The 23,015-nt window shown below is 39.3% G+C and overlaps 1 protein-coding gene across 2 annotated transcripts; it reads right to left on the reverse strand.

The window, feature by feature from the left end:
• Positions 1–144: 144 nt before the first annotated feature.
• Positions 145–22,924, reverse strand: GPLD1 (glycosylphosphatidylinositol specific phospholipase D1). 2 transcript variants are annotated; one of them, XM_069853092.1, is made up of 25 exons: positions 22,711–22,924; positions 19,828–19,883; positions 18,831–18,909; positions 16,826–16,923; positions 15,546–15,656; positions 15,205–15,253; positions 14,647–14,701; positions 13,581–13,688; positions 12,823–12,850; positions 12,598–12,737; positions 10,922–10,987; positions 10,282–10,402; positions 9,603–9,742; positions 8,781–8,967; positions 7,897–8,007; positions 6,798–6,872; positions 6,233–6,389; positions 4,592–4,733; positions 3,937–4,042; positions 3,749–3,842; positions 2,979–3,155; positions 1,846–2,006; positions 1,581–1,607; positions 1,438–1,488; positions 145–233 (listed from the first exon to the last, which is right to left on the reverse strand). In XM_069853092.1, exons 1-25 carry the CDS (start codon positions 22,805–22,807, stop codon positions 156–158), a joined length of 2,514 nt encoding a protein of 837 aa, XP_069709193.1. In that variant the 5' UTR covers positions 22,808–22,924; the 3' UTR covers positions 145–155. The 2 variants fall into 2 exon arrangements, with proteins under 2 accessions (XP_069709193.1, XP_069709192.1); XM_069853091.1 differs by having other exon boundaries at positions 10,282–10,405; positions 22,711–22,923.
• Positions 22,925–23,015: the final 91 nt, after the last annotated feature.

A 23,015-nucleotide genomic window follows, 5' to 3' on the forward strand; every position in this document is an offset into this window, starting at 1 on the left:
TACTTATATTCCCTTTCACTTAAAACCAGTGAACATCCTTCCCTCCTTTAATGCTATTTATCAAAAGTTTGCTGTCAGGGGATGTGTTGGTTAGTATGGGTTAAAGAAGGTAACATAGGTTCTACAGGGATTCTTCACTTTAAGACCATGGGCTTCTAGAACGAGTAGACAAAGAGCCTTCCACCAAGTCGAGCTTTGGCTGAACTTCTCTCTGCTGCCACTACAACTTCTTTCTGCAGAGACACAGAACAAAGGTTAGCAAAATTCAGCTGCAGGTGTACAATTGCCTTAAGCTTCCCTAGTGGAAACAAGATTTTCTCCATATCATTGGTGTCATATAGAAATGTAATGAGGAGAAATGAGAGCAACCCACCTCATCGGAATAGCGGTTAACAAAATGATTTGGCCAACAGATTTAATTTCATTTGGGGAACTGGAAGAAGCTGGAACCAGACAAATACAATCTGAGTGTTTCTCAGAGGTAGTATCAATACAGACGCAGCTGGAGTGTGATTGGATTGGTGCTACAGCAAAGGAAAGCTGTCTGGAGAACGGCTTCACCCACACTCATGCAGCATAATGCCTTTGTTTCAGGTGTTAGATTATGCACCTTAATTTAGTTTAGAAGCATTTGCATTTCCAGATGTCTCTCCATTGCATATTTTAACAGCAAGAAATAAAACACCATTTGTTGAAGGCTCATGGCACACATCCGTAGCGTAGTACTGAGACTTTCTCAGTACTCACACAGATACCATTCTCACACAGGTTATGTCAGAGCTGGAAGAACATTGGACTCTCAGCTGAACACACAATAAGTAACCTTCAAGCTTTAAAAAAGGTTCCTCAGTGCATCACTCAAACACAGGGACTGATTTTCAGTAAAAAATAATGGGCGTCTAAGGGAAATTAAGAGAAACAGGTACACAAACACAACGTAAGTCATTGGAGTGCAAACTGGGCCTCTGCTTGGAAAAACTTGACACATGAATAGCATTCACTACAAGCAAGTGCTAGGAGAGCGAGCCTGTAGATATTAAATGAGAGGGGTGTTTTGATGCCTGGTTTACCCCACAGCTGAGCATCCACTTTCCACATAGGTGGGTGTGAACAGTGCAAAGCCAGCTGGCACCTACGCTTGATTTACTTTGCAATCTCAGCAAACTCTGAAGTACTCTAAAGTAGGTTAAGTTTCAGGCTGTTCTACAGTGATGTCTCTCAATTTGGACGCCAAAATTTTGACAACTCCATAGTTCATCTGCTTGTAAAATGGTGTTAATTACCAGTTCACAGAGTTAATAAAATTAAAACTTAGTTAACTATGTAAAGCATTTACGACTTTCTTGCAAATAAGATATACATGTGATGGCTTGGCTGTTACATGGAAAGGCAGTAGAAAGATATTATGAAGCAACCAACAACAGTAATTTTTCTCACCTTTCTTTCAGATTTCACAGTGACAACAGAACTCCCAAAAAGTGACAGCTCCTGTAAAATAACATGGCATGATATAATGCTGTTAGTTTTTTTAAAGTGGGACCCTTTTGTTTCTCTCAGTAGTTTGTTTTCTAGTTACTTACCTCAGGAGAAGTCAGGACATACTGTGCCTGAAGAAGACAAAAAAAAAGAGAAAAAGTCAGTTGAGAGATCCACAACAGGAGAGCAGAAGACCAGTGTAATAAACTGGTTTCTAAACAACAAAGTAATTCAAGAATGAACAAGAGGACCAAAATCACACAGATTCAAAAATGTAAGTAACCTGTTTTCTGATACCAACTCAGAATGACAGGATATAATGAATTAGCTGTCATTTTGACCTCATGTCCTGATTGCACTGTTTCTTACCCAGTCTTCAGGACAGGGAGATATCCATGATTTGCACTGGCCTGTCACATTCCCTGAGGATGCCTGCTTTCCATTGTAAATGTAAACACAGCCAGCTGCCCCACCAAAAAGTATTGTGGTGAAACTGTTAGTTCGCAGGGGGGATGTCACAATCAGTTCATCTGCAAATATTACAAGGATGACATAACACATCAGCAGGGAAATAATGCTAAACCAAAACACGAGAGAGTTGATATTTACATACTCCATATGCCACAATTCCTATTAGTAACAACATTTCTGACTACGTGGATTAGGATTTTAGAGATGCCTCCCCACAAGGCACAATGGAATTCTTGTACAAGTCAGTCAAGGAAGAAGACTGTATTTAGCACTTCTATGAATATGCAGGTGACCAGTCTTCCTGCTAGCAAAAGTAAAATCATAGAATCACAAAAGAGTTTGAGTTGGAAAGGACCTTAAAGATCATTGAGTTCCAAACTCCTTCAATGGGCAGGGACATCTCCCACTAGGTCAGGCTCCCCAGGGCCCCATCGAACCTGGCCTTGAACACCTCCGGGGTGGGGCTTCCCTGGGCAACCTGTTCCAGTGTCTCACCACTTTCATGATGAAGAAATCCTTCCTTAGGTCTAGCCTAAATTTGCCCCTCTTAGGAAAAAATTTTTCACAGAAAGGGTCATTGGGCACTGGAACAGGCTGCCCAGGGAGGTGGTTGAGTCACCTTCACCAGAGGTGTTTAAGGGACGGGTGGACGAGGTGCTGAGGGGCATGGTTTAGTGTTTGATAGGAATGGTTGGACTCCATGATCCGGTGGGTCTCTTCCAACCCAGTTATTCTATGATTCTCCAGTTTATACCCATTGTCCCCAGTCCTATCACTGCAAGCCTTTGTAGAAAGTCCCTCCCCAGCTTTCTTGCATGCCCCCTTCAGGTACTGGATAAAGTATTTCTAGGAAAACATAGAGCAACCTTCCAGTACCAGGGACAGACCAGGAAGGAGGGGTGGAGGGGCTGCCCTCTATATCAGGAAAGGGATGTAACGTGAGGAGCTGTCATTGAACAGTAGCTACAAACGGGTTCAAAGCTTGTGGGTCAGAATAAAAGAACAGAAAATATTTCACTTCTGATCTTTACCTAATCCATCCTTATCCAGGTCACTTAAGTATACATCTCCTCCAAAGCGAGAAAACCTCCTGTCCCCACTGAATGTGCTGAGCAACGAAGGCTTCGTATTGTCTGTCAGATCATACACTAGAACCAGTCCAGCCTGATGCAGCGCCGAGGACATAAATGAAATTCGAGATAGGCTGTCTAGGAAAAAAAAGAAGGTGACAGAAGCCGAGCATCACATATAGGAACTTAGGTTTGGTGCTTGCAATATTTTGGTAGCAGATAGGAATGGCATTACAGAACATGCACAAAAATAATATAATTTATTAATCAGATCAAATGTTTTATAGCATTAACACTAATTACCATAGAAACAATCTCTTAGCAATAGTAGTAGGTGAAAAATACATTCAAGTTAAAGACAGAGTTCTGCATCTTGACTTTCCTAATTCTTTGCTACCTACTGCCAGAGTAAGGACAAAATACTCAATTGTTTCATTTCCATGAAATACGTAGTCTATTAGCAAATCACTGCCACATAAGTAATGCAGATAATAATGCTACTAAACTAATACAAGGAAGGAAAAAACCCATTGAAGTTGAGGCATAGCACAGAGGAGTCTACAGGTAAAGCTCTTGTAGGTGATTATTTAAAATTTATTATTTTTTAATGACTAAATTACATGGCAATTAAAAGGTCCCTTTTCTAACTTCTAATTTTGCATCTATCCTCCAGCCACATACAAACAAATGTACCAAAAGAGAAATAATTTCCAATTTTCAGAAGGACATACCTGCAGTAGGTGCGCCCACTGCCAAAACCATCCTTGTGATCCCAGCCACAGACATCACACCACTGGCTATAGACAAACCCATTCTGCCCATCACCTGTTAGATTTTTTAGAAGACCTATGTCATTTCCACATAAAGTCTTTTTATTTCAAATTATTCATAAGGTCCCATACAATGGAAGGAGCCCTACCTTGTGTCCAGTCACTGCAAACCAGAGCTTGGTACTTGGTGGATTATAACCATATACTTTCCCAACACTCTGTCTGGCACCCAATGACACAGGATTGCAGCTTGAACTACAATGCAAAATATATTTGTATGTAACAACATAGTTTTGTACATTCAGCTAGAAATATTTCTCCTCTTTATTTGATCTAACAGTGACTGCCAAATTCTAGAAGCCTATTTTAGCAATTCCTATGCTTGTTCTAATCAGTTACAAGTCATTTAAGGTGCAGACTTGGTCTGCCTAGCCAATCCTTTATCATCTGATAAATTTATGTGTTCAGTTTGCTTTTTAAAATGTTATCTCAGACTAAGGCCTATGTATAGGATTGTTTTAGGCATGCTTACCTTTCTGTATCCCCTCTGCCCTCCTGAAGAAAACCCAACAAATTCTTAAGTGTCTCTAAATAAAGAAGACTTTCTCTATAAAGGGTCTAAAGACCAGCCCCCTCCTTCAACAAGGAGCATGAAAGCATAAAGATACTAATTTAATAAAAATATTCTACGCAGGAAAAAGAGGAAAATTCCTGAAAAGCTGGAAGTCTAATCTATTTCACATATTAACTGTCGCAGAAGTAGGGTATAATGGAGGAGAGAGTAAGCTGTCATATACAACAAACCCAGCGCAACTTTTCCACGTAGGGCTACCAATCAGCAGCAATGTTATGTTCTCCAGCTGGCAGCTGTCAAGTGAAAATCCAAACCAAGCATAGTTTTCTTCCCCCTCCACCATCCAGTTGGCATCCTTTACTGACAGAAGTCCTGACAGACGAGGAAAAGATTAATTAAATCTTGGTGTACCATGGCATAGAAAAATCTGTTCACAACCCTCTACTGATTGATCCTTTGACAAGTTTCTATAAGCAAAGTCACACCATCCATGATACATCACCAGTTATTGCTGATTTCATTTGCTCCATCTGCAACTGGTGAACACAGCCTGCTTCTAAACCCTTCCAAAAGCCTACACAAAGCACATGAAAGCTATCGGGCAAACCTGTCCTACACTAGTGACTCCTAGAATAAGCTACAAAAATTAAGGAAAAAAATTAATTATTGGAAATCTCAACTGCAGGATTCTGATAAAGCTCTGAATACCTGCACACACTGCCCAACCCCTACTAACTTTATATACCAGCATACATGGCATTTCCTCTCTCATTCACAACAATCTTCATCACCTGTACTCATTAGCTGTATTCACTTGTAGCATTCCCCTTTAGAAACATGAAGGAGCAGACAGAATCATAAAAAAAATCACCCTCTGAGGTTCATGTGCAAATTTTCAAAGAAGCCAAGTAAGTCCTCCATGGTATCACCAATACACAGTTGAATTCCACTGCTCTAGCAAGGCTTTCATAGAATCATAGAACAGTTTGGTTGAAAAAGACCTTTGAGATCATCAACTCCAACTGTACCTGTCCACTACTAAACCATATCCTTAAGTACCTCATCTACCTGTCTTTTAAACACCTTCAGGGATGGTGACTCAACCACCTCCCTGGGCAGCCTCTGCCAGTGCACAATAACCTTTTTGGTGAAGAAATTTTTCCTAGTGCCCAGTCTAAACCTCCCCTGGTGCAGTTTGAGGCCATTCTCCCTTGTCCTATCACCTGTCACTTGGGAGAAGAGACCAACACCCACCTCACTGCAACCTCCTTTCAGGTTGTTGTAGACAGTGATAAGGTCTCCCTTTAGCCTCCTTTTCTCTAGGCTAAACAACCCCAGTTCCCTCAGCCACTCCTCACAATACTTGTTCTCCAGCCCCTTCACCATCTACATTGCTCTTCTCTGGACATGCTCCAGGACCTCAATGTCTTTCTTGTAGTGAGGGGCCCAAAACTGAACACAGGATTTGAGGTGTGGCCTCACCAGTCTTGCTGGCCATGCTATTTCTGATACATGCCAAGATGCCATTGGCCTGGCACACTGCTGGCTCATATTCAGCTGGCTGTCAACCAGCACTGCCAGGTCCTTCTCTGCCTTCTCTTCAACTCAAGCCTCCCTCAACATGGTTGTATACAAGCTTGGACACTGCATTCTGGGTGGGTGGACAACCAGATGGGAAAAACCTCACAGGGCAGTGATTAGTGGACATAAAGCCCTGAGTTATCTGATCTGACTTCATAGATGTCCCCTTCCTGAGTAGGAGGCTGGCCTAGACATATCCTGAGATCTCTTTGAACCTGAATTATCCTACCGTTAATCAGGAACAAATGAACATAAAATATGGAAGTGTTATTTTACTCAATAAATATTACCTTGTTCATTCCTGATGAAATCAGAATAAAACGCAACCACAAATCCTCTCTGCTGCCCACCACCAGGTGCATATGGAGAGCCCACAACCAGATCAGCACTTCCATCCCCATCAACATCAGCAGCCAGGAGGGACCAACCAAGATTACAGTAGGAATACTGCAATAAACAGTTAGTTTAAGCCTGAAATTAAACTGGAACCACCAACTCTGTACCAAAATAGAAGTAAATTGCTCTAAAAAGCTACCTTTGTCTGTTTCTGCTCAAATTACCCTCCCACTCTCTGACTTCAGTTTTGTTTTCTTTGGGTTGTTTTTTTTTATTTTGTTTGGCTGTTGTTGTTTTGAGAATTATGCATCTTCCTACCCACCCTGCTGCTTCCCCTACACTGGAGCACTAATGTCTTTCCCATATACAACCAACTCAGGCAAGCACTTGCTTGCACCAACCCCATCAGTCCAAATTCCCTTGCAATTAGTTTGATTTCAGCATTCCTTCCTGAAGTCCACAGGCCCCTTTCCCCTCACCTCCTGCTTGCATAGCCCTGTGTTAGCATTATCAATGTACCTGACAATCTATGGTAACGTTTGGTTGAGACAACAAGCCTCTTCCCTCAGTGCCAAAATAGACATACACAGCACCCTAAACAGCAGGAAAAACAAACACAGCATGAGAGCATCTGCATGTCAGCACCACGTATTAAATCCAAGACAGAGCACAAGAAATGAAACAGTTCTGCAGGGGCTATTAATACAACTGCATATTTTGTCAGAGCCTTCTCATAAGACCACCTTTTCCATGTCAAACCTGTCATTTCCACCCGAAATCCATGAATACTCATGCTGTAATGGTTACTGCTATAATCAGGCAATAAGCTAGAGAAGTACAGACAAGTATATATTCATCATACTGCAGGTAAGGAGCAAGGACAGTATACTGTATATTTACATTCATTATACACATATTTAGGTGGCTCAAATTTTGTTAATTATTGTTTAATGCAATGGCACACAGTGCCAGGCACAACAGGTACATGCAATGTTCCAAGCTAGTGGGTCTACTTAAAATCATTTCAGTTCCTATTTGAACAGTTACTACCTAAAATTCTGAAGAGTTTTAAGCTTAATGGATGTGGTTTAAACCAAAACATTGTGTCTCTTGGTATGCATGGGCTGAAAATACTCAGGAACCATTCATTACATGGGCTTATTTGGTAACCTGCAAGTCATTAAGCCTCTGTAACTTGATTATTTTAGTAAGTGTGTTTGTGTCACACATCACATTTTATATCTCATCTGTTGGCCTGTGACAGCAGATGACAAGGCTCTCTGACCCATGATGTCCATTGCAAACTCCCCGTTTATAAATAAAAATGGTACACCTGAATTTCATGCATGGCTTCTTATATTTCCAGTACACAAGTGCTGCAAAGCCACAATCTGATTTGGATTACTAAAGTGCAAAAAGGCCAACAAAAGAGAAACACAGAGAGTTGTCACTGCTCTCATCAAAGTACTCACAAAGGTTATAAATCTTTGTGGTTAAATTACAATGTCACCTTGAATAACAAGAGAAATTCTCATTTCACTGTTCAAAACAACGTGTATCAACAGAAATGTTTTGCTTGGAGGAAAAAAACCTGAACAAACTCATGTGTTTTACTTACTTTGTAAGTAAGAAACTGAGATCCTACAGAAGGTGCTCCCACTGCCAGGTCTAGCACTCCATCCTCATTGAAGTCCAGGATGGCCAAGGCAGAACCAAATCTTCCTGAAGGCTAAAAGAAGAGGGATTGCTCTAGTGAAAATAACAGACCTTTTTGAGACTAAACCATCAAAACCCAATGCACATTTGCAATCACAGCACAGGGAAGAACTGGAAACAGATGACAAAAATCTACCCCAATAATTCTTAAAATTTTCTTAGCATCACTGTTCTCCAAAGTAATAACTACCACCCATGAGCTTGGAGTCTGTTTCCTCTTCTGAGCATAGTGCACCACTGCTGTTAAGCTTATGATCTTTCCTGTTAACAGCATTATAGCTGTGGATCACTAAAACACTCTCTAAAAAGACAGCAGCTGTTAATCCACAGTTCGCAACAACAGAAACAGATTAAAAGGAAACGGATCTCATCTCTCTATACTCTTTTCTTTGTGAATAAAGATATTTTCTATAAAGGATCATTTTTATTACTCAAAAATATCATTTGATCCTGCTTCTCAGTTACAAGCCAGTCACCATCATGACAAATTGTAGATTTCTGTTTTAATATAATGTGTACTCTTAGCTAAGAAAAACAATGTGAGAGGTTATCGCTCATGCAAAAATGTAGCCTCAAAGGCATTAAAAATTATATTGAATTAATTATTTTAAATGAAAAAAGTGGAGAAAATCATATTATCTTAAATGCAGGGATCCAATTGTGCTACACCATGACTTACAAAACTCTACAGCAGTTGTATTCAAGGGCATATTATGTTCTAATACCCATTATCATGTTTTTACCACAAAAAAAAAAAATTGACAAATCTCTAACTTGCCTCCTCACCTGATGACCATGTAGTATTTGGTCTGCTTTCCAATCTAGATCCATGTCCTCTTGCGGCAAACCTGACTGGTTGCCATAGATCACATATACCCTTCCTATCTGAATATGGCCCAATGTGCTGTACCCTGGTGCTCCAACCACCAGATCTTCATATCCATCCTGGTTTAGGTCAGCTGAGATCATTGCCCTGTATAGCGATGGAGCCAACAAAATCATAGCATTAGAATCATAGAACCATAGAATGGTTTGGGTTGGAAGGGACCTTAAAGATCACCTAGTTCCAACCCCCCTGCCATAGGCAGGGACACCTCCCACTAGACCAGGCTGCCCAAGGCCCCATCCAACCTGGCCTTGAACACCTCCAGGGATCCACAACTTCCCAGGGGAACCTGTTCCAGTGACTCACCACCCTCATTGTGAAGAATTTCTTCCTACCACCTAGTCTAAATCTGCCCCTCTCCAGTAGGGAGAAAAAGAAAGTGCTTTTGTATGACACGGAATACAAAAGATGAAATTAAGTATCTTTTTAACTGATTCTCTAATTTAATTGATGGATTCACTTAACAGTTGATGAGTAAATGGATCACAGGTCTCAGTAACATGCTGAAGTTCAGACAGGAAATATGAAAAGACAAGAACTAACTAGTATTTAATTTGGCTGATGTGAAGTAAAACAATATAAGCCATTCAGCCAGATTTACACCATTAATCAATTTTGACTGTCAGCTTTAAAGAGAAACCAGAGAACAAACATTAATATTTTGGTGGACAGTCAAAATTTTCAGAAAGTAAGAGGGAGGTGGGATGAAAATAATTACAAACCATCCAAGTCTAGCATACGGTGAAGTCAGAAAATATGAAGCTGCTGGCTTGGAGATGTGCTTAGAAGATTTCTGATGTGTAGCTGCTAACACTCTCCAGACACTGGTTGTAAAAGCACGGTTTATCAAGCGGAGGGAAGTCTGAAATAAAAATAAAGAGACATAAGAATGGTTAAGACACAGGCTGAAACTCTAGAATACCATGGAACACCACAGAAACCAAGTCACCAACAGAGGAAATCACCACATTGATCTAAGTGGACTCTAACTCATGTCATAAGCACCATTTAGAAAGAGACAAAATCTGTATGCTTTAAATGGAGCACTGCTATTTTTTCACTGCTCTGCTTTGTTGGGACTTCTTAACCTCTAAAGGTGATCATATCATTCAATAAAATGTAAATACTAAAGTGTAAAAACTAAAGATATATTTCATCATTTTTGACAAAAGATGTTTTCCAACTTTACTACAAAATTAGCAAAGTGTAAGAATTGAACATTCATGATGTACACATGAATATATAGATTAACAATGACTCTGGAATCTCCATGAAGTGAAGTCAGAGGCTACTGTCAACATCCAGAGACTCTGCTCCATCAACTCAGCATTTCAGACAGAAGTTAAAGTAATTTTATACAAAGCTGAATTTTACCTGACACATCTGTCACTTCTCACTTACTGTTGCCCAAGACTGTATGTTGAAGTGAACTCCTCTCTCTGTATAATTTATATTCTTTTCAAGTGTTTTTGTAAGCAAAGAAGCTGTATTCTTGTGACATTGATGTTTTGATTGTTTGTTTCTGCTAAAAGAAAGCAAGCAGTAATAACAATTAATGTAACTGAATTAATGACTCGAGTATTTTATGACAAAGCTGGGAGAAGCAAACATTGCATACAATCAGATAGCCATTTCTCCCATGTATAAACAGAGTTCTCAAGATAAACCAGTTAAGCTGACTTGAGAGATTTTCTAGAGTAACATGCAGCAAGGAGAGAATTCAGCTATGGTAAGGCTAAACGTGAATCAGTAGTTTCATAATTAGTGGAACAAAGAGCAACAACCAAGTGGAATGCTAATTCTTCAGACTTTAAGTGCTACGTAAATATTCTTCTCCTTAGGCCGGAAGGTAAAGGTCTCTGCTGGGTTCTGCACAGTTGCCCTATATGAAGCTTATTTATTCATGTTAAGAGAATCTCATATTCACACACAAAAAAGTAAGTCAGTGAAAAGATTTCTAATTTTCAATAGGTCAATGTCCATATTACTGGAAGACCCTCTTTTCATCAGTAAATCTTTGAACCTTCAGAGCTATACTTACATGTAGCTGTCTTTCTGTTTCCTTGTGCAGTTAATAAACAGAGGGTTCTCAGGCAAGAAGCAGCCACTAAAGAAATACCCAGAGGCATTTTAATGATTTTCCAGCAATGGAAGTGAAATTACAAATAAAACTTTTAACTTCATTGATTTCCCTGTTAGAAGTCATCAGTTTTCTCAAGAAACTGTGCTTACTCAAAATCAGAGCATCATTATAATCCTTAGACACCCCTTTCATATTTATTTTAATAACCTTCATAAAGTTCTATATGAATTTCACATGTCTTTATATAACTTTTAAAGGACAGTGAATGTAGCATGTCCTGCTAATAACTTTTACTGAAAGTGCCACTCTGGAACAAAGAACACAACAGATGATTCCAGATTTTATTTCAAACATAATTTCTCAAAATAGCTGCAGTAATATCTTCTGTATAATTGAGTCAATTAATTGCCAGTGTTGGTCTTATGATATTATTTACAGTAAGGTAAATCACAGAATCATAGAATAATTTGAATTGGAAGGGACCATAAAGATCATCCAGTTCCAAACTCTTCCACCTTCCAGCTCCTCCTGTTTGCTGCCCAAGCTTCATGTATTTGTATGGAGGCACTTTAGCCTGGCTGTTAGTCGCATCGCCTTCTTAGCGGAACACCCCTTATTTCATTTAGAGAGTTTTGCAGAATTCTCCTTCCTGGCACCTACTACCTGAGGAGCTTTCCACTCATCTCCAAAGGACTTCAGCTGTGCCATGGCAGCCCCAGCATGCCCCTGGACAGCACGTGGAGGGCCTTTACCAGCACCCCAACCCTCTAACCACGGTGTGTCTTCCCACAGCTTGACATTGGCAAGTTGGCTATTCTGCCCCTCCCCCTTCACATATAGTTTAAAGCCCAATCAATGAACCCTGCAAGTTCCTGGGCAAAGACCATCCTTTTCTTCTGAGAAAGGTGTCTCCCATCCGATACCTATAAACCAGGTGCCGTGCAGGTCAACCCCTTGTCAAAAAAACCCAAAGTTGTTACAGTGACACCAGCCACAAAGCCATGTATTAATAGACTGGGTCTGTCTGTCCCCTTCCAATGTCACTGCCCGCAACCAGAAGGAGGGAGAAAATAATCACCTGGGTCCCAGATTCCCCCACTAGCCACCCCAAAAGTCTCTTAATCACCCTTGGGCTATGTACTGAAGCTTCGTCACCTCCCATGAGGAAGAGCAGTAACAGGTAGTAGTCTTGGGGCCATAACAGACTGGAGAGTTTGCTAGCGATACCCCTAACCCAGATTCCTGGGAGGCAGCAGACTTCCCTGTGAGTAGTGTCTGTTTGACATATTGGACTCTCTGTTCCCCTCAGCAGGAACTCTCCTACAAATATGCCTTTTCTGCCTTTTCTTCCTCATGGCAGCTGTAGTAATACGAGGGGGGTGTCATTCTGGTCTTGGTCCTTCCTCTGATGTAGAAGAGTCATCACCCACATTGTCCTCTGGTCAGTCTTCCACAGCTAGACCCTCATATCTCTTGTGCAGGACACACCTGGGGAGTTGTGGGCAAGGAGGGAGTTCATTTTCTGCCCCGTTGGTGGACTGGCTTCCACTCACTATTTCCCTTTAAATCCCTGCCTACGTTCTGGTGGGGGGAGGATACCAAATCTTCCCATATTGCAGGAAACAGCACTATACCTGGTTCCATTCTCTAGCATATGGCCTGTCAGCTCAAAAATATTGTTTGTCCAGAACGCCATGTCATCCACTCCTCCGAGGAAATACTCATGGAACTTGTCCACCAGGAATGGAGATTTACTAGCATATGTTGGAAAAAGCTGAGACAAGCAATATACTCAGTAAGATCGATTACATTGTCTTGGTGCTGTATGTTCATTTTCATATAGAAAACAGAAAACCAACCTTGCCAACAGCAAGCCTTTCTCCATGCCTGAAAAAAAACCCAGATAACCTTTCAGAAATAAATCTGCTTCATTTAATAATATTTAATTAATTAAACAGTTCTTTCAAGGCTCCTGTATGATAAGTACCATGCAAATCATTACATTTCCCTGTCACATGTTAATATATTTTTAAAAGCTGTAGTGTGAGAAGTAATGATTGATGCCCTTAACGTGGAGGGATTCACAGTTTACATAAATGCTACATGAGTACTGGTAATTAACAGAAATGAAGGATACAACTAGTCTGTTTCGAATCTTCAAAAGCTGGTATTGCCAGATACCAAAAGTCTCTTTTAAATTATCCTTCAACTTGAAAAGATCTACATAAAGTGTAGGTAAACTGTCTATTTAGGTATGCACAGTACTCCTTCAGTAAATGAAAATTACGTTTCTAACATGATTGACTGCAATGGTAGTTGAAGGCACAGCTATTCTCACGTAAATAGGTGTAAATATGTTAAATGGATAAATGTGCTGAATAGCTAAGAAGCTGAATCTGTGGCCTAATAATGACATTAACAATCATTAAAAAGTCCAAATTTGTATTTTTGCCATTAAAACATTCAAGTTTTATGATTGTGAGGTCTGGTAGGGAGTCTATGTTGTTGGCCTCAATGCATAGATTTCTGAGCTAGCATTTCAAATAAGATTATTGTCATTTTCCTACACATGTTTCACTTAAGAAAAGCCAGAAAAAAAAAAAGCTATTCAACTTACAGTTCAAGAAATAGCAGGTAAGTACAGTCAGTAATTGTACTTTCAGTTATGATCTCTTTTCCATAAAACTCCTTATAGATAGACGCTAGGTCTTTGGCAGGTACGTACCTAAAATCAAGATGAATGTATGACGAGAGTTTTTCCACATCACATGACAAAAGATTACAGTTTCTGAAATAAAAATAGCTTGCTTTAAAATATTCTGAATTTCTAAAGACCAAGGAAGGTCATGAAGATTTACAAATGTCAGAAAGACCAGGGTGGTAGGTGCAGTTACTCTACACAACATTCTCCTCCTGATTAGGTTCAAACTCAGAAACCTGTAGAACCATTCCCCTACTGCTACTGCTGTCAGAATTTCCACACTCCCCATGGTGGTTCCCTGGCTTGGTGATCACATAATCTTGGAGGTTGTCCTCCAACTCTCCTCTGTGCCAAGTCTAATCCTATTCAAATAGACACTTCCCACAGCTCTGCCAGAATTTTATTAACGAACTGTGCCTTCTACAGCTAAATAAACCATACCTACTTACACAAAACAATTCAAGTAACCTACTATATCAGCAGAAAAAAAGCATGTGAGGTCGGGTTTCTTTAGCTCAGGTAAAAGCTCTGAGAAAGTAATTGTGTAAATCTAAAATTTCTACTTCTTTTTATGATTTTAAAACCCTCCTGAATCCCACAACATCTATAACCATCAACATCTTCGACTTCTAAAACTTTAAATAGACATCCAAGAGAGATTTATCTAACTGAGTTATTTAACTAATTGCTAGGACATTCCAGTAATTATTTTATACATAATGACTTGTAATTCCCTTCAGAGATAAATAACTTAATCTTTCTTGTTGTGTTCCTATATGTAAAACTCTTTTTGCTTCTGTCCTTCCAGTTCTTCATACCAGGGAACAGTAAATGCATGTAAGGAATACAAAACTCAGAAAAATTCCAATAGCCACAAGGGTTTCTTTTGAATGAAAGATAAAGGACAACATTTTGTTAAAATACAGTGAGCATACAGAGTAAGCAGAAATAATTATTAAAGAAGATAACCTCATTATCTTACCAATTTGATGCCAGATAACTGAAGTCCAGCTCAAACTGACTCAGCACATCTCCTCCTGCAGATGGAAGAACGTTAAAAAAAAACCAAAACAAAAAGACCAACAAACCAAGCTCATTAAGTATCTATCATGGATAATAGCATGGATGAAGCTACGTCTGGCTATACTATCTATGGTCACATGGTAGCTCCTCCAGCTGTATACTTAAGAGTACATAAACAATTCACCTCAAAGCATGCTGCATGTTTTATACTTCCAGAGGGTAAGAATAAAGTAAAATTTAAAATCACAGTAGTGACTCTAGTTAAACTTTAGCATCCTTCAGCCCGTGTTTTGGCTTTAATACAAGTGCCCATATGCCCTAGCTCCTGAAAAATGGAACACGGGGACAGGGAGAGCAGGGTTCTGGAAACGATGGAGGAGAGTAACAACCTTGTGTCCATATGATACATTATTGGCTCCTGCATTGCACAGGGTAAGAGTCAGAATTACCCACTGTGGTTTAGAAAAGACTAGTTATCCCAATAGAAGGGTCTACAATCAGCTATCAGAAAGATTACCAAAATCACCAGCACTGTGAGCTTCTGAGTATGAACCATTAAAATCAACCTGGAGAAAGAGAAAAACAAGAGAGCTGCCTGTTTATTTTTCTCAGCTTTCCAAACAAACATATGAGCAGAAACAAATTGTCCAAGCACAAACAAATTGTCCAATCAGCCCTGAAGCTTACAGGTCCCAAACCGGACCAATTTCATTCTTACAGTTTGTGACACTAAGTCTCTCTGAAAATCCTCCTGAAACAGGGCTCCAGCTTTTTTCTACCCTCCCCACCATGACCAAAGCTAAGCTATCAATTTCCATAAATCCAGTTACATTAAAAAATAAAATAATACAGGCTTACTTCTCCCATGGCCTTTAGAAATCCTTGGTCGATGCCCAGGCTATGCCAGCCAACATCTGCCACCATATGTGAGGCAATTCCAAACAGGAAAGCCACCAGCTTCTCTGTAGCCTACACAACAACAACGGACTTTTAGTAATGCCAGTAATTTTGTTCCTGTCTTTAGGAAGAGGTGAGCTTTTTGTGGTAATGCATTATACAAGGATATAGGGAAGAAACTTTCACAATACAAGAACTTAGCTTGACAAAGTGTTGACTACTCATCCTTGCTGCTGGAGTCACTTTTTGTGACTTGAGAAACTTTAAGCACTTCAAACAGCCCAAGGACATAAAATTACACGGTTGATGTCAAGACAACTTGCGTACTTCAAGTTGGATGTGTACTAAAGTGGTTTTCTGGACTGGGGAAAAACTTTCCACTTCCAAGGAGTGTGCTAGCACAGAGAGAAAGATATTCTCACGCAAGAGCTGTTCACTGCAAAAACACCTAATTAAAACCCAGGTATGAAATGACTCAACTTATTCAAATAAATAGAAAAGTTATTTGGAGTAACTTTAACAGCAACAGAAATTCAATTTCTCCAAAAAAGATTTCTCTACATTGAATCACTGAAATCAAAGGGCTTTTAAAAACATGGAATTGAATCATAGCTTCTAACAAATTTGTACTTCCCAAGGATTAAGAGTTCACAAGATCAGTCTCATCAATGGCCAGTCAAAAGGCAGGCAGACTTGTTCAGGTTTTAAAGAGTGCAAAGAGTTTCAAGTGCTGCTGTACCTGTATGATCCCTGAGTAGACACTGAACGGCAAATTCTCCAGTAAAGAAAAGAAAATACTACTACCTTTAGAATCATTCTTACTTTTGACAATTTGGTTTTCCTCTTCTCCTATGTAGCTCATATACCATAAATGAGCAAATCAAGACTAAGTCTAATATTTCACAAGTGAAAATCCTAAAACATGCCTGGTTTTCAAGTGGTAAACACTCAGCCAGATCTGACTTTTATGCAAGACCATCAATCACATTTGAAATTTGGGACTTAAGAAATATATCATTAGCACCAGACCACAGTGGAGGTAATGGATAGACTTTATATGGAAAACACAGCTTTTCTGTCTAATAAATGCGAAAACAGGATTTCAAATTTTGCTGTAGGAGTGGAGACTTTAATTTAAGGACAGGTACTTTTTTTTACATTTACCAAAGGATGAAATTGTAACAAGTGGAGGTAAAGAAAATATCAGAAAGCAAAGTAAAAAGTTAATGCAATTTTCTTACCCCTTCCCAAGGCTGGGGATAATTCCTTCTGATGTACTGAATACTTGCATTGAGAAATGGCGACCAGTGAGTGTCTTCGGACACATCATGGAATATTCCTATTGCAATAATATTGTATCAGTATTCGGGAAAGAAAAAAAAAAGAAAAAAGAAAGAAAAAATTCTTTTTTTTTCCAAAACATAGACTTTTGTTCAATTTCATGTCATACAGATGATACATTTTACATCCACTTACGTGAGATGAGTCAAAGGAGATGTATTTGAGATTTCTGGACATGAGGAAAAACTTCTTTACAGTGAGGGTGACAGAGCACTGGAATGGGCTGCCCAGGATGTTGTGGAGTCTCCTCCGGAGATATTCAGAACTTGCCTAGATGTGTTTGAAGCATCTGAAAATTTTGTGCCTGCTCTCTTTGTGCCTGCGAGTAGGCACAGTACATTGAAAAAAATGTTTGCCAAGCAGAGACGATAAAGAGAGCTGACGAGCTGTTGACTAAATGAATGCATCAAATTGTATGGCAGAAAAGCTGAGGGGCATGGCAGTCAACTCAAAACATCATGCTTTGGAGCAGGTATCAGTTACCACCGCGTGGAGGAGGGCTATCATAGTTTTCAAAAATCATCATAGTTTTCAAAAATCATCATCATAGTTTTCAAAAGTATGGCAAACTTGCCAAGGTACAGTCAGTGCAAGAGCAGAAGGGCAGAGGAAAGCAGGAAAACAGGTTTTCCTTTGAATCATCAATTATTACTCTCACTTGGATGTATGCAGAAGAGATTATGTAGGATCTAACAGTGACCTTGCCTAGAAATTGCTATGTATCCACATCAGCCTGAGAGCAAAGTGATGCTGATGTGACATGACCAAGCAGCAAAATATTAAATTCTCTAAGGAGGAAGGAAGTAGGCAGGAGAGAGATTGTTTGGACCACCAATACACTTGGCGGAAGACTATGTGTTTGTTCAGACACAACTCTGAAACTGCAGAAAGTATATTAAATCCTGAAATAGAGAGAGCAGTTCCTGTGGACTATTCAGGCATCCTCTGGCCTCTTGACATTTTACAGTGCAGCTGGATTAGATAACATAAGGATGAGATTTGTTAGACCAAAGTGGAACATTCACAGAGCAGACTTCTACATCTAAGCTTGTCTCCTGCCTGTAAAGGCAGTCTGGATAGCTTTGTTCTTCATCTAAACACACACAGTTAAAACAGCTCAGATCTGTAGAGGTGCCTATTTCTTCCAAATTGACTAAGGAGATTGCTGACAAGTGGCACGCGTATAAAACAAGGCAAGACGGACCCCAGCTTCAGTGAAGAAATGTGGGTTGGAGGCTGCAGATAGATAGGCTCTAATCACTGGCCTATTTGGTATAAGGCAGAAGCCAAAACTCTTGGAAGGGAAAGATGAGGCAAACAGAAATAACCAAGTTAAGGTAAGAACTAAAGAAATTCCAAGAGAACATCAGTCCTGAAAACAAGGCAAGTGAGACCAAAGTTTGGAATAAGATGTTTGCAGAGCCAGGCAGAAGACTAGGAACAGTGACAAAACCAGTGTTAAATGCCAGAGCAGAGGGGCAATCTGGATGTGAACTGAGCATCATGACATAACAACAGAGAAGATCCTCACTTAGGCAATCTGGATGAGTTACCCAGAGAAGTGAGATGATCTGTCCTTGTAACCATTCTAGGTCAAGTTGGATGGGGCTCTGAGCAACATGATCTGGCTGAATTATGTTCTTGCCCATAGCAGGGGGGTTGGCCTAGATGACTTTTAAAGGTCCTTCCAACCCAAACCACTCTATGATTCTATGGTTATTTTCTTATACAGTTCTACAAAAAGGCTCAAAATACTAGTACAAATGCTGGATGTTTTTGCAGGATGGTATTTTCTGCCGTACTTAATTTCTTACAATATAACTATTTTCAAGTCTACTAAATTCTGTAGGATTTTCACAGAAAAATACGTCTGGTACAATACTGCACTTAGAAAGCTTTTCTTACCACTTTTGCAGATGGAGGGATAAAAAGCATCAGGATAAGCGCTCCCAGCCTGAAATGCATCTTGGTGGCTTAGTAATAACTGGGAAGAGGATGGAGAAAAAAGGAAATGGAATGCTATTGCACAGCAAAAAAACCCAACCACAGTTCACTGCAAATACTGAAGATAAAAATTAAATATTTAGCAAGATGCAACTATTAGGTTGGTAAAACACGTTATTTCAGTGTCATCACTGTTCCTCATCATCCTGCCCTACTCCCCAACTTGCCAAAATACAAATGCAAAATTAAAGTAATCAGTATACACTATAATTTGAAAGGCCATTTAAGAAGGCATTCATATGATTTAAGTTAGGTGCCGGTGAAGTCACTTTCTTGGACTAGACACAGAACCTGGTTAGCCATCATGCCTCCTCTGAATCACAGCAACAGCTGTGTACAATGTGAATACTTCCCTTGAGTGATCTACTTTGATAAAAGATCAAGTTAGATAGAACGATCTTATTTACATTGTGCTGAGGGATATTAACAATGTTTTAAACATATATGAGCTTTGTTTATGCGTTCATGAAAACTGAGCTTATAGTGCTCTGCTGGTTACAGCCCATGAACAGAAAAAATCATTTACACCAACGAGAAATGATACATGTCACAGACTAAATTCAAAAACTCGCTGACATCTTGCTGTCCTTATGTTTATTAAACCCCCTTTCTGAAAGTCCTCTACTGATTCTTCTAATACAAATACCCAAAGAGGGTATGATTTAAAATGATGGGAAAAAATGTAAGAAAACACACACCGTATATACACACTATTATAATTACTATGCATTTGCAATAGTATTCAGGACTCAATTGTTTTTCAATGAAAGAGTTAAAAATACAGCCTAGGCACAATATTTACACACACATTACTGAGATTAGATAATAAAGAAAAGAAAGGCAAGAGGACAGAAAACCACACCAGGGAAAATTATGAAAAATTAATTATGCTTCTTACCTGTCTATAATTAACATTCCCTTCATGCTTAATGAAAAATTCCAGAGCTCTATGTGCTGAAAAACAACATAGTGAAGTATTGGTTAATAGGTGCTGCAGCCAAGCTCTTGTTTTGTTAGAAGCATTATCAAAACCAGAATACACCGCATTGTTGTATCAAAACCAAGTGGCACATGTGCATGAAACATAACTCAGAAAGTTCTGTGCATGTGAGAGGGCATGTTTCCTCACCTAGGGAGCTGATAAGGAAATACTGCTTCTGTGGCACATCTGGGCACTGAGGTCTCATCAGTCTTTTCTAATCCCCAGCTCCCAAACCGACAAAACCTGCCAAAACTGCAGGGAAAAGGAACTCCCCATGTCTAGAACTGAGATATGGCAGTGAACTGACATGACTACACACATATAGAGCACGGATCATAAAATTCTAGCAGTAAAGGATCAACCTGAACTTTATTTCAGTTTCATTGTTGCCTTTAACATTGGAAAAGGTACCTCAGGAATGAAGGCAGATGCTTAACAGTTTAATTAATTTTTAACACACACAAAAGCCAACAAAAAACTAGAGTCAGCAAGGTAAATAATGTTTACTGCCAAAAAATTTGAGCAAGCATAACAAGAGAATGAAAGAAACTGACAGCACTTTTCTTTATCTAAATCTCCTTCTCATTAATGTTAGGTTCCAGGGATAAACTATTAACACTATTCTAAAAATACCCAACATCCCTTCTAAAAGTATCCTGTTGGAACTGCAGGCATGGGTTATTGTCTTTTATTCCCACACAGTTTTACTCCTCACTTGAAGCTATTTAAAAACTAAAAGCAATCAAGATAATCCAGAATGTGCTGAACTTAACGTGATCTTTACCAAATACACCATATCACAAAAAAAACCCAAAAAAACCCAACCCTCTATCATTCTGCAATAAGATCTAGGCAAACTGTGTGAGTTTGAATGGACTTTCACTTGGAATTTTACCCTCTGATCTAAACCATACTTATACAAATAGGTTAGACCAATCTGGTACCAAATCAGGGATAACTTAAAAATAGATATAAAAGAAAAAAGTCTATTATTATAAGACTTGGGCATTTCAACACACATCTCTTTCCAGTGTGGGACAGCCTCAGTTTGGCAGTTTGCTTTTTCTGTCTTCCACCTCCCCAGCCCCATTCATTGCTTACGTGGGCCTGGTTTCTACAAGTTCACCTTTATGATAAATTTCATGATGGATCCCCACAGTCCCACAGAGCCCCACAGATCTAACAGGAGCACCCTGGGAGCAGAGCCTCCCCACTCAGATCTGCCTCCAGAAATGAGGCCAGGGCAAGTAGGACACGGCTCTGCCAAGCACACTGAACATGATCAACATTTTGAACAGGCAGAGCTTTTCACTACGCTAAAAGTACTTTCAGAGGTCTGTCCAGGATAGAGTTTAGTGCTGGTTTTGAGTCAGAGGAGTTCCTTTCTACAGTCCATTGATTTTTTTTTCTCTGGTGTTTGGATTTGGCAATAATTTACAGAGTCTTACCATCATGGAGTTTTGCACTTTATTAAAAGCATTGATTTTAGCAGCATCAGAGCTGCTCCCAGTGTAAAGTTATTTGCAGACAAATGGACAAAATTTGTTCAAAACTACATTCCGATAGTTCAGTGTACATACTACTCCTCAGACAACCAGCATCTTTAATACATACATTCAGTTTTTCTACAGTATTCTTCCTTGATTAGAAACAAATGACTGCTTTGGAGCAGATTCATAAGCTCTTGTTTCTCTTTGCAGATATCTTGCAAATGCACGCTATTCTGCCAAACCTGTTATTTCAAGCTTTCAAAAGCACGTGCTCAGTAATCAGAGCCCCAGGCTTGCAAAGATGTATGCACTTGCCTAACCCTAAGCAGTGTGACTTCTCCTGCTGATTACTGTCTGTTTCTTGACATATGATTAGGAATAGTGAATGGTTGCAGGGTGCTGACCAGGGAACATATCCCCTCAGCAAGGGAACATATTCTCAGTCTCCAATGAATGCCATGAATAATTCCAGCCTTTAACTTGTTTGAAGTTGCACATATTCAGTATTTAAAGTCTAAGAATACAACCTGAATGGAGCCAACACCATACTTTTTAATGTTTGTTTGAACAACAGATTTAAAATGAGAAATGGAAGAACAAACAATTAAAACTGCCAATTTATTATGAATAATAATTTCAGAATAACCTCATACTACTCATGCGTGTTTTTAAGAATTACAGCAGAAAGCAGATTTTTAAAATAGCACACACACACAAGAAATTCAAAACAAATACTTCCCCACTTTGATGTACACTCGGTTCTCTCCTTAATTCTCTACAAATCTAGGCTGTTAAAGCTACAGATAGCAACCTACCAGAGACACACAACAAAATTATCATTGTTAGTAATAGACACAAACACATAACAGCATTTTATATATTTTATGCATGTATGGCAAAACTATCACACAGTGACTTGAAAACAGAGCTACCACGAATGATCTGTATTATTCTCTAGTTTAAATATAACAATCCCATAGACTGCGTAAAGTACTCCTCTTCTTTCTCCAAACTAAACACTGTCTGTGCAAGTCTCTCAGACACAGACATTCCAGTTACATAATGCTTGTGTTTTAGAAGATGAGAAAATACGCAACCAAATCAATTCAAGCATTTTGCTTATAAAACCAGCTAAGTTTCAAAGCTCAAAACTGAACTACTCATCTATCCTATGTGCTATTCAGATTTTTTAAAAAAATTATTAGAACACTTGAATATTATTTCCTGCCTTTGCTTTCCAGCTGAATCTGAATTTACTTCTCTTCCCAAGCAAGTCAGAAGACAGGAAAATTCATTCTGAACATCTTACCTATTTCAACATGTGTTGAAATTCCACTTGGGATGCATCTTTGACAGAAATGGTAGAGTAAAAACAGCCAAGCAGACCAAATCTTCAACCCAGCCATGATCCTGGCTTGAGCTGTGGTTTTCAGAAGCCTGGAGCAGTAGCGCTGTGACCTTTGAAATGTGGGTTACGGAGCATGCTTTTTCTTTCCGATGCATTGCTGACAAAGTAAGCAACTGCTGTATTTGAAAGGCAGTTCTACATCAATGCTTTTCTTTCTCAGATGAAGTAATTTATATAAAAAAGAGTTGTTCTCTGCTCTTGAATTC

The sequence above is a fragment of the Phaenicophaeus curvirostris genome, chromosome 3 (assembly GCF_032191515.1).
Source record: "Phaenicophaeus curvirostris isolate KB17595 chromosome 3, BPBGC_Pcur_1.0, whole genome shotgun sequence".
NCBI lineage: Eukaryota > Metazoa > Chordata > Aves > Cuculiformes > Cuculidae > Phaenicophaeus > Phaenicophaeus curvirostris.

What these genes read in the sequence shown, in the direction of transcription:
- GPLD1 (XM_069853091.1), bottom strand. Translation starts at nt 22,807, where the DNA reads ATGGCTGGGTTGAAGATTTGGTCTGCTTGGCTGTTTTTACTCTACCAT. An exon ending in TTCAACACATGTTGAAATAG is followed by an intron (nt 19,884 to 22,710) that starts GTAAGATGTTCA and finishes GTTGTTTTTCAG; the next exon opens with CACATAGAGCTCTGGAATTT. An exon ending in ATGTCCTGACTTCTCCTGAG is followed by an intron (nt 1,489 to 1,580) that starts GTAAGTAACTAG and finishes GTTATTTTACAG; the next exon opens with GAGCTGTCACTTTTTGGGAG.